The sequence below is a fragment of the Phyllobates terribilis genome, unplaced genomic scaffold (assembly GCF_046119375.1).
Source record: "Phyllobates terribilis strain yellow unplaced genomic scaffold, ASM4611937v1 Scaffold_3__8_contigs__length_932513732, whole genome shotgun sequence".
Taxonomy (NCBI): domain Eukaryota; kingdom Metazoa; phylum Chordata; class Amphibia; order Anura; family Dendrobatidae; genus Phyllobates; species Phyllobates terribilis.
Genome location: NW_027362763.1, coordinates 360417050 through 360429950, shown reverse-complemented (window position 1 = coordinate 360429950; position 12901 = coordinate 360417050). Strand labels below are relative to the sequence as shown.

At 43.4% G+C, this 12901-nt stretch overlaps 1 protein-coding gene across 2 annotated transcripts in view; it reads right to left on the bottom strand.

Moving 5' to 3' along the window:
* Positions 1-12901, bottom strand: part of FAM131A (family with sequence similarity 131 member A) — an 88497-nt gene that overhangs the window by 12946 nt on the left and 62650 nt on the right. The window contains exon 3 of one of the 2 annotated variants that reach the window (XM_073675342.1): positions 12080-12160. The exons of the other annotated variant lie outside the window; for it this stretch is intronic. Within the exon in view, the coding sequence (XP_073531443.1) occupies positions 12080-12160 (81 nt within the window). The remainder of the gene's footprint in view (positions 1-12079; positions 12161-12901) is intronic. 2 annotated transcript variants of the gene reach the window in all.

Here is a 12901-nt window from a genome sequence, read left to right as displayed (position 1 = left end):
TACATTGATTTTTCTGGCTAACACGGTCCCACAATATAACTTTGTTATTAAGGGAGATAAGACACAGCCAGTGGTGACTTCCCTCTCCCTACTGAGGCCTCATATAAACTTGCCCAATATGGGGGATGTTGGGAAGAGTAGCTGTGAACAGAATGACAGCTACCTCAATTGTATCTTAGATCAGCTAAGGCTAGATTCACACATCCCTGTGAGGTTACCATCCAAGAGAAATGGACCGATTATTTTCTAAGGTGTCATCCTAGCTGCTTCCACTTTTTTTCACTGAAGCAAATAAACTATCTACATTTTTTCATCAATTGACTCTTAGTAATTGATTCGTTAAAAATGGATGAAGTCTGAATTACAAAGTTTGTCTGCTATTCGATTTATACAGATGCCTGCAGAGTCTGATTTGCAAAACGGATGAGAATAGGACCTTCTCGGAGTCTCACGGAAGGTAGACACGGACCCATTTTTAAATCTGATGTGTGTATGGCTCAATGAAACTCTGCATCTGTGTGCTCCCCAAGAAAAAAACAGACAGCACATGGAGGGGTCCCACAGATTTGTGAATTTAGCCTAAAACTGATGGAAATTTAGGACTCTGGGCTAATCGGTTAAATTGTCTTCTAGTTAATAAGCAAATATTGTATAGCCTAGAAGCAGCAATTTAACCTAAAAATAATTCTTTCCTTCTATAAATTATCATATGTACCAAATATGCCATATAAATTAATCTACAAATCTGCCAAACAAGAAGCGTTACTAGATCTTGCCAATCAAGTCTATCCATCCATTGGGCAGTAGTGACTTTTTTTGCTAACCGTCACCCTGTTTAGAGAGTGAAAGACATAAAATAATCTGTTCTGACAATATCTACTATCACAAAGTGACATTATCATCTCTAGCATAGACACCCACGTGGAATGAATGGATTACTGTTCTGATATAGAACTGTAAAAGCAATTTATAAATATCACTGTTTAAAATCAGAAGATATCATATAAACGTATTAGAAATGTTTAGCCATTGTGTGAATATGACAGAGGTTATTGGCATAAAAATCGCATAACACATACAATACTTCAACTATACTAATGGTTATCTTTCTAAAAACACAATTATTTTCAACTTATTACAACAACCTCTATCTATCCATAACATATAGGATGTCCACATGTACTGTATGCTATTGACACCTATGAGCCAAAAGGAGTGCCGCTAACTTAGAGTGTCTGTTAGGGTGCAGTCAGAAAGAAGGCCGTATTAATCGGGATGGTCGGCAGCTCTTCATTTATTTCTATGCAGCTGATCCTCAATAGTTTCTGAAGCGGGCTCCTTATCACAAGACCAGCTTTATTTGCAAAAGGTGTTGTCTTCGTTAGACAACTTTAAGGGTTTTCAGTTAATCTTATAAAATATAGTTTATGTGTCAAAACCATTGCTATAAACTAGTGCCTGATATGGACTCACCTGTGAATATACATTAAAAGCTATGAAAACCTTTGACATAAAAAAATATACTTTTTTTTTTTTTTACACATAATAGTGGCTACTTTTAGTTAATAAACTTGCAGCTCAATCTTCTCATTTTATCCTGTGGGAGTGTCTTTCTCAATAATATAGTCAGGATGTGATATCTGTATGTATCCTGGGTGCTGAGGTTTTTAGTAGTTAATATAATAGAACAGCTTCTATCCTGAAATTTCATCTTTATGTGTTTTGCTCCTTTTCAACTGCCTGTTTTATTTTCCCTTCCTGAGATATTCCCCCGGCTCTCACCCTCCATTCATGATGTGGGGATTTATGAACAAATCAAAGGTCAGTTTCACACATCTGACATTCACGATCGAAGTACGATCCGCATGTCCAGACTGGAAGCGGATCTTCTGACGCAAACTCAACAGCCTCATATATGTCTATGAGATTTTTTGGTTTGGGCAAGGAAACCCGGGGCTGGTCATTGTGGTCCGTAATCAGACCGTAAATGTTGGATGTGTGAATCAAATCTTACAATGGCAATAAGGTAGAGTGGAGCAGAGAGAACCATCAGAATAAGGAGCAAGAGCTCTCACAAATTTGTAACATTTTTGCAGATCACACAAACAAGGACTAACAGACACCCGACAACAGCAAAATGGCATAATTTTTTTATGAAGACTGTTTATCAAGTTGCATTACTTTGCATTTAGGAAAAAAGGACAACATAAAAAAATGTACAAAGGTGTACATAGCCTTTAAAGACAAGCCCTGTAAAAAATGCCCAATATGGCTTTCTGCTTGAGAACTCCTTGTATTATTAAAAGTCGGACACCATTCAAGAAGAGTGGCTCTTGCTCTGGCAGACCTTGCCTATGCATGTGTTACACGATCAGCCATTTATTTTAAATGACTGGCACATAATACTACAATGGCCACTACATATACTGGATAATTTTCCTGGAAAAAAAGAGGAGACCCCCCCAATGGATTCAGTGATCTCCTGGGTACACACTGAAGTCTCATGGAAAGCAGCACTTCCAAAAGGTTTAGCCCATAAAAGTGGTGCAGCCTGAAGAAGGGCATGGCTGTAGTATAAAAAAATGGCTGGGAACAAACTACACTGCATACAATCTCCTCCCCAAAAGGCTTGCAAACCCTCACAATGCTCTATTAAAAATAACATTTTAAAAATTATATAAGTTATTAACACTTATTGAAGGAGTTTCCAGGTAAATAGAGCAAATCTGAAAATATGTTCAGTCTTTTGATTTCTTTTGCAGATTCTGGAGCAAATAGACCTGATCTTTCATTGTATGTTCTCCATGTAGTTATACCCTTAGGGCTCATTCAGAAGTCAGTGATTTTTCTCATACCCAAAAAATGGTCCTAATTTTATTAGTGTTTTTTATCAAAAAGTCATCAGAGTTTGGTCAGTGTCAGTTTTTACCATCAGAGTTTGATTAGTTTTTCTCCGATGAAGAAGAAACAAAAATACAAAACAAATGGAGGTTTCTCGAGCGTCTCTTAATAAACAGCCGTGACTGCATGAAGTGCTGTTCGATTTTTTTCACGCACCCATAGACTTGCATTAGTGAGTTTGATCTGAGACTCAGATTAAAGTCGTACACGTCTCTGTGATTTTGTGCAGACCACTTGGTCTGAAAAAATAAAAGGACATGTGAACAGCTACATAATATGTATGAGTTATATTCATGAAAAACACGTATACAACTCTTAAGAGACAAACTTATGTCTGAAGGTATATCTATCAATCAGACAGGTACATCTATGAGACAGGTACATCTATGAGACAGGTACGTCTATCAGACAGGCGTATCTATCAGACAGGCGGATCTATCAGACAGGCGGATCTATCAGACAGGCGGATCTATCAGAAAGGTACATCTATCAGACAGGTGCATCTATCAGACAGGTACATCTATCAGCCAGGTGCCTCTATCAGACAGGTGCCTCTATCAGACAGGCGTATCTACCAGACAGGTACATCTATCAGACAGGTACATCTATCAGCCAGGTGCCTCTATCAGACAGGTGCATCTATCAGACAGGTACATCTATCAGACAGGTGCATCTATCAGCCAGGTGCCTCTATCAGACAGGTGCATCTACCAGACAGGTTCATCTATCAGACAGGTACATCTATCAGCCAGGTGCCTCTATCAGACAGGTACATCTATCAGACAGGTACATCTATCAGACAGGTGCATCTATCAGACAGGTACATCGATCAGACAGGTACATCTATCAGACAGGTACATCTATCAGCCAGGTGCCTCTATCAGACAGGTGCATCTACCAGACAAGTACATCTATCAGACAGGTGCATCTATCAGACAGGTGCATCTATCAGACAGGTACATCTATCAGACAGGTACATCTATCAGACAGGTACATCTATCAGACAGGTGCATCTATCAGCCAGGTGCCTCTATCAGACAGGTACATCTATCAGACAGGTGCCTCTATCAGACAGGTGCCTCTATCAGACAGGTACATCTATCAGACAGGTGCATCTATCAGCCAGGTGCCTCTATCAGACAGGCGTATCTACCAGACAGGTACATCTATCAGACAGGTGCATCTATCAGACAGGTACATCTATCAGACAGGTACATCTATCAGCCAGGTGCCTCTATCAGACAGGCGTATCTACCAGACAGGTACATCTATCAGACAGGTACATCTATCAGCCAGGTACATCTATCAGACAGGTACATCTATCAGACAGGTACATCTATCAGACAGGTACATCTATCAGCCAGGTGCCTCTATCAGACAGGCGTATCTACCAGACAGGTACATCTATCAGACAGGTACATCTATCAGACAGGTACATCTATCAGACAGGTGCCTCTATCAGACAGGTACATCTATCAGACAGGTACATCTATCAGCCAGGTGCCTCTATCAGACAGGTACATCTATCAGACAGGTACATCTATCAGCCAGGTGCCTCTATCAGACAGGTGCATCTACCAGACAGGTACATCTATCAGACAGGTGCATCTATCAGACAGGTACATCGATCAGACAGGTACATCGATCAGACAGGTACATCTATCAGACAGGTACATCTATCAGACAGGTGCCTCTATCAGACAGGTGCCTCTATCAGACAGGTGCATCTACCAGACAGGTACATCTATCAGACAGGTGCATCTATCAGACAGGTGCATCTACCAGACAGGTACATCTATCAGACAGGTGCATCTATCAGACAGGTACATCGATCAGACAGGTACATCTATCAGACAGGTACATCTATCAGACAGGTGCCTCTATCAGACAGGTGCCTCTATCAGACAGGTGCATCTACCAGACAGGTACATCTATCAGACAGGTGCATCTATCAGACAGGTACATCTATCAGACAGGTACATCTATCAGACAGGTACATCTATCAGACAGGTGCATCTATCAGCCAGGTGCCTCTATCAGACAGGTGCATCTATCAGACAGGTACATCTATCAGACAGGTGCATCTATCAGCCAGGTGCCTCTATCAGACAGGCGTATCTACCAGACAGGTACATCTATCAGACAGGTACATCTATCAGCCAGGTGCATCTATCAGACAGGTACATCTATCAGACAGGTACATCTATCAGACAGGTACATCTATCAGCCAGGTGCCTCTATCAGACAGGTGCCTCTACCAGACAGGTACATCTATCAGACAGGTGCATCTATCAGACAGGTACATCTATCAGACAGGTACATCTATCAGCCAGGTGCCTCTATCAGACAGGTGCATCTACCAGACAGGTGCCTCTATCAGACAGGTGCATCTACCAGACAGGTACATCTATCAGACAGGTGCATCTATCAGACAGGTACATCTATCAGACAGGTACATCTATCAGCCAGGTGCCTCTATCAGACAGGTGCATCTACCAGACAGGTGCATCTATCAGACAGGTACATCTATCAGACAGGTGCATCTATCAGACAGGTGCATCTATCAGACAGGTACATCTATCAGACAGGTGCATCTATCAGACAGGTACATCTATCAGACAGGTACATCTATCAGACAGGTACATCTATCAGCCAGGTGCATCTATCAGACAGGTACATCTATCAGACAGGTACATCTATCAGCCAGGTGCATCTATCAGACAGGTACATCTATCAGACAGGTACATCTATCAGCCAGGTGCATCTATCAGACAGGTACATCTATCAGACAGGTACATCTATCAGCCAGGTGCATCTATCAGACAGGTGCCTCTATCAGACAGGCGTATCTACCAGCCAGGTACATCTATCAGACAGGTACATCTATCAGACAGGTGCATCTACCAGACAGGTACATCTATCAGACAGGTGCCTCTATCAGACAGGTGCCTCTATCAGACAGGTACATCTATCAGACAGGTACATCTATCAGACAGGTACATCTATCAGACAGGTGCATCTATCAGACAGGTACATCTATCAGACAGGTGCATCTACCAGACAGGTACATCTATCAGACAGGTGCCTCTATCAGACAGGTGCCTCTATCAGACAGGCGTATCTACCAGCCAGGTACATCTATCAGACAGGTACATCTATCAGACAGGTGCATCTATCAGACAGGTACATCTATCAGACAGGTACATCTATCAGACAGGTGCATCTACCAGACAGGTACATCTATCAGACAGGTGCATCTATCAGACAGGTGCATCTATCAGACAGGTACATCTATCAGACAGGTACATCTATCAGACAGGTACATCTATCAGACAGGTGCATCTATCAGCCAGGTGCCTCTATCAGACAGGTGCATCTATCAGACAGGTACATCTATCAGACAGGTGCATCTACCAGACAGGTACATCTATCAGACAGGTGCCTCTATCAGACAGGTGCCTCTATCAGACAGGTGCATCTACCAGACAGGTGCATCTATCAGACAGGTGCATCTATCAGACAGGTGCATCTATCAGACAGGTGCATCTATCAGACAGGTACATCTATCAGACAGGTACATCTATCAGACAGGTACATCTATCAGACAGGTGCATCTATCAGCCAGGTGCCTCTATCAGACAGGTGCATCTATCAGACAGGTACATCTATCAGACAGGTGCATCTATCAGCCAGGTGCCTCTATCAGACAGGCGTATCTACCAGCCAGGTACATCTATCAGACAGGTACATCTATCAGCCAGGTGCATCTATCAGACAGGTACATCTATCAGACAGGTACATCTATCAGACAGGTACATCTATCAGACAGGTGCATCTATCAGCCAGGTGCCTCTATCAGACAGGCGTATCTACCAGCCAGGTACATCTATCAGCCAGGTGCATCTATCAGCCAGGTGCATCTATCAGACAGGTACATCTATCAGACAGGTACATCTATCAGACAGGTACATCTATCAGCCAGGTGCCTCTATCAGACAGGTGCCTCTACCAGACAGGTACATCTATCAGACAGGTGCATCTATCAGACAGGTACATCTATCAGACAGGTGCATCTATCAGCCAGGTGCCTCTATCAGACAGGTGCATCTATCAGACAGGTACATCTATCAGACAGGTGCATCTATCAGCCAGGTGCCTCTATCAGACAGGCGTATCTACCAGCCAGGTACATCTATCAGACAGGTACATCTATCAGCCAGGTGCATCTATCAGACAGGTACATCTATCAGACAGGTGCATCTATCAGACAGGTACATCTATCAGACAGGTGCATCTATCAGCCAGGTGCCTCTATCAGACAGGCGTATCTACCAGCCAGGTACATCTATCAGACAGGTACATCTATCAGCCAGGTGCATCTATCAGACAGGTACATCTATCAGACAGGTACATCTATCAGACAGGTACATCTATCAGCCAGGTGCCTCTATCAGACAGGTGCCTCTACCAGACAGGTACATCTACCAGACAGGTACATCTATCAGACAGGTGCATCTATCAGACAGGTACATCTATCAGACAGGTACATCTATCAGCCAGGTGCCTCTATCAGACAGGTGCATCTACCAGACAGGTGCATCTATCAGACAGGTACATCTATCAGACAGGTACATCTATCAGACAGGTGCATCTATCAGACAGGTACATCTATCAGACAGGTACATCTATCAGACAGGTGCATCTATCAGACAGGTACATCTATCAGACAGGTGCATCTACCAGACAGGTACATCTATCAGACAGGTGCATCTATCAGACAGGTGCATCTATCAGACAGGTACATCTATCAGACAGGTGCATCTACCAGACAGGTACATCTATCAGACAGGTACATCTATCAGCCAGGTGCATCTATCAGACAGGTACATCTATCAGACAGGTACATCTATCAGACAGGTACATCTATCAGCCAGGTGCCTCTATCAGACAGGCGTATCTACCAGACAGGTACATCTATCAGACAGGTGCCTCTATCAGACAGGCGTATCTACCAGACAGGTACATCTATCAGACAGGTACATCTATCAGACAGGTACATCTATCAGACAGGTGCCTCTATCAGACAGGTACATCTATCAGACAGGTACATCTATCAGCCAGGTGCCTCTATCAGACAGGTACATCTATCAGACAGGTACATCTATCAGCCAGGTGCCTCTATCAGACAGGTGCATCTACCAGACAGGTACATCTATCAGACAGGTGCATCTATCAGACAGGTACATCGATCAGACAGGTACATCTATCAGACAGGTACATCTATCAGACAGGTGCCTCTATCAGACAGGTGCCTCTATCAGACAGGTGCATCTACCAGACAGGTACATCTATCAGACAGGTGCATCTATCAGACAGGTGCATCTACCAGACAGGTACATCTATCAGACAGGTGCATCTATCAGACAGGTACATCGATCAGACAGGTACATCTATCAGACAGGTACATCTATCAGACAGGTGCCTCTATCAGACAGGTGCCTCTATCAGCCAGGTGCCTCTATCAGACAGGTGCATCTATCAGACAGGTACATCTATCAGACAGGTGCATCTATCAGCCAGGTGCCTCTATCAGACAGGCGTATCTACCAGACAGGTACATCTATCAGACAGGTACATCTATCAGCCAGGTGCATCTATCAGACAGGTACATCTATCAGACAGGTACATCTATCAGACAGGTACATCTATCAGCCAGGTGCCTCTATCAGACAGGTGCCTCTACCAGACAGGTACATCTATCAGACAGGTGCATCTATCAGACAGGTACATCTATCAGACAGGTACATCTATCAGCCAGGTGCCTCTATCAGACAGGTGCATCTACCAGACAGGTACATCTATCAGACAGGTGCATCTATCAGACAGGTACATCTATCAGACAGGTACATCTATCAGCCAGGTGCCTCTATCAGACAGGTGCATCTACCAGACAGGTGCATCTATCAGACAGGTACATCTATCAGACAGGTACATCTATCAGACAGGTGCATCTATCAGACAGGTGCATCTATCAGACAGGTACATCTATCAGCCAGGTGCATCTATCAGACAGGTACATCTATCAGACAGGTACATCTATCAGACAGGTACATCTATCAGCCAGGTGCATCTATCAGACAGGTACATCTATCAGACAGGTGCATCTATCAGCCAGGTGCATCTATCAGACAGGTACATCTATCAGACAGGTACATCTATCAGCCAGGTGCATCTATCAGACAGGTACATCTATCAGACAGGTACATCTATCAGCCAGGTGCATCTATCAGACAGGTACATCTATCAGACAGGTACATCTATCAGACAGGTACATCTATCAGACAGGTGCATCTATCAGACAGGTACATCTATCAGACAGGTGCATCTACCAGACAGGTACATCTATCAGACAGGTGCCTCTATCAGACAGGTGCCTCTACCAGACAGGTACATCTATCAGACAGGTGCATCTATCAGACAGGTGCATCTATCAGACAGGTGCATCTATCAGACAGGTACATCTATCAGACAGGTACATCTATCAGACAGGTGCATCTATCAGCCAGGTGCCTCTATCAGACAGGTGCATCTATCAGACAGGTGCATCTATCAGACAGGTGCATCTACCAGACAGGTACATCTATCAGACAGGTGCCTCTATCAGACAGGTGCCTCTATCAGACAGGTGCATCTACCAGACAGGTACATCTATCAGACAGGTGCATCTATCAGACAGGTGCATCTATCAGACAGGTACATCTATCAGACAGGTACATCTATCAGACAGGTACATCTATCAGACAGGTGCATCTATCAGCCAGGTTCCTCTATCAGACAGGTGCATCTATCAGACAGGTACATCTATCAGACAGGTGCATCTATCAGCCAGGTGCCTCTATCAGACAGGCGTATCTACCAGCCAGGTACATCTATCAGACAGGTACATCTATCAGCCAGGTGCATCTATCAGACAGGTACATCTATCAGACAGGTACATCTATCAGACAGGTACATCTATCAGCCAGGTGCCTCTATCAGACAGGTGCCTCTACCAGACAGGTACATCTATCAGACAGGTGCATCTATCAGACAGGTACATCTATCAGACAGGTACATCTATCAGCCAGGTGCCTCTATCAGACAGGTGCATCTACCAGACAGGTGCATCTATCAGACAGGTACATCTATCAGACAGGTGCATCTATCAGACAGGTGCATCTATCAGACAGGTACATCTATCAGACAGGTACATCTATCAGACAGGTGCATCTATCAGACAGGTACATCTATCAGACAGGTGCATCTACCAGACAGGTACATCTATCAGACAGGTGCATCTATCAGACAGGTGCATCTATCAGACAGGTACATCTATCAGACAGGTGCATCTACCAGACAGGTACATCTATCAGACAGGTGCATCTATCAGACAGGTACATCTATCAGACAGGTACATCTATCAGACTGGTGCATCTATCAGACAGGTACATCTATCAGACAGGTGCATCTATCAGACTGGTGCATCTATCAGACAGGCGTATCTACCAGACAGGTACATCTATCAGACTGGTGCATCTATCAGACTGGTATACATACTTGTACAGTGTCTGATATATTCGTATTGCATGCTCAGTAACACACTTCCTAGCAGCACACCAGCAGGAAGATTGACTTTACCCGTTGACTGTTGCTGTCCTTACATACAATGAACAATCTTTGTTGTGTCCTCTGAGTTATCAATGGTATTTTTACCTCTAATGAACATCTGAAAAGCTTTGTGTTTTTGTTGGTAGTTTGTTACAGTGAATTCCACATTTATTGTAAGAAAATGTAATGATCAGCCATATTATCTAAACCCCCAGTAAGTCTAATAGTGTGTAATTACCTCCTTGTGACAACAAAACAGGTGTGACCCCTTAAGTCATGGACTCCCCTAGGTGGTACACCTTCAATTGTTTGTCACGTTCATAAAAATTTTGCTGAATGATGGTTGCCATTGTACTTTGGAGGTTTAATTGGTCTGCAACAATATTTAGGTAGACGATAGGTGTAACGACCACATAAATGCTAAGATCCCACAAAGCATAAGAATGTCCAGACTGCCTATGGCAGATGTCCTTCTTTCCATAGTTCTTGCTGGCACCATCTCTTACCCAGGTACGCAAAGTACTAGAACCCAGATAACCACATGATGAGCAGGTCATCTTTCTCCAATGCTCCAGCCCAGTTTTGATATCCACCTGCCCATTCGAAGTGCCTTTTGCAGTGGACAGAAGTCGGTAAGGGCACTTAGAGCACTCCATGTCTACGCATCCCCATAAGCAGTGACCTGTAATGCACTGTGTGTCCTGAACCTTTCTATTAAAACCAGCAATAACTTTTTCAGCAATTTGTGCTACAGCAGCTTTCTGTTGAATAGACTAAGACTGGTAGCCTATGGTCCTTAGAAGTCTAAATCACCTTGAGTGCCCAAGACCCGTCATTGTTTCTCCAGTTGACCTTTTTGAACTACTTTTGGTAAGCAATAACCACAAGACCTGCTGTTTTAGGGATGCTCTGCCCCGGTCGTTTAGCCATCACAATTTGGCTCTCGTCAATGTTGGATGATGCTTGCCCATTATCCTGCTTCCATCACATCAACTTCAAGAACTGACTGTTCTCTTGCTGCCAAACATTTCCCAACCTTTGATTGCTGCCAGCGTCACTTGTCAGTGATTGTAATGATATGGCAGCTTGGTGTATATAGATTATTATTTATTATTTAGATAGGTAAACGTAGATGAATAAATAAATGTAATTAGTAGAAATAACATTATATACAGACAATTGCATTATTTAATCATTTTACAGGCAGTGCACTGAAACACACTGCAGGCATAGATTGAATGTCTCCATTACAAGACAAGCCCGTTTACTACATAACAATGCAGAATTTACTAAATCTTCACTACAATTAAATCTAATGGACATGTAATTTAATAAGAAAATGCAAATATCCCTCATAATTTCAGTTTATAGCATATAAGAATATAAGAAAACCATTTACTTATATCACTTCTAAAAAAGAAGCATCACAGAGACTAATCTCTGTACTGGGATGGAGAGGGGAGACAAAAACAATGGCACAGACATAGAAAAACGCACTTCAAATACTGATTATGGAGCCCAGTACACATACCACTACCCCAGAATTGCCCAAACTTTTGGCTGTTCCTTCGCTCTGCTGCAGATCTTCCCAACTCAACACACACGCGTTGCTCTGTTAGGGAGAGAGAGGAATGCATATAGTGCTCTGCAATGCAATGTGCCAGCAAGGCAGAAAGGCGATTCATGCTATGCAAAAAGGGGGGAGCACAACATGCGCTGCACTCTTCCATCACATACAGCCTTATAACAGGTGGTGCTCACTCCAATCTCCCCCTCCTTCCACCTACTCATTGAGCGCCAACATCAACAAGGTGAATTTCTATGGAAACCTCAGCATGGAGAGAATCTCCCAGGATACAAAGAGAACACGTCAGGTGGGGAGAGAGAAAAAATAAGGGGGAGATAGAGCAAAGAGAGGAGGAGGAGATTGAAAGAGCAGATGAATGTTCCCTTGTCCCAAATCAACAGGTGCATTGTACCAGAAATGATATTCTTTACTCAAACACAAACAGCTAAAAAGTAGGCAACAAGCAAAGATAAACAGCATTGATGGGCGCCCAGCCTCGTTCACAAAGAACACTTCATGGTCGCCACAAAGCACGCTAGAAGGCTGTCACCCAAAGTCACGGGACGGGGAACAGATATGCCAGTTATTCTGCCATTTAGAGCTTGCAATTGCTTTGGAAATTGACATCACATTTTGTTTATTGTCTGATAAGCTTTATGGAAGCAAGACGCAAGGCAGCGCACCACAGTCCATGATACAGATGCATCGGAATCTCTTAGTATCACATCATAGTCTATACTGGGAGTAGTAGTTCTATCTGTAAACGCATGGCCCAAACAGAGGGAA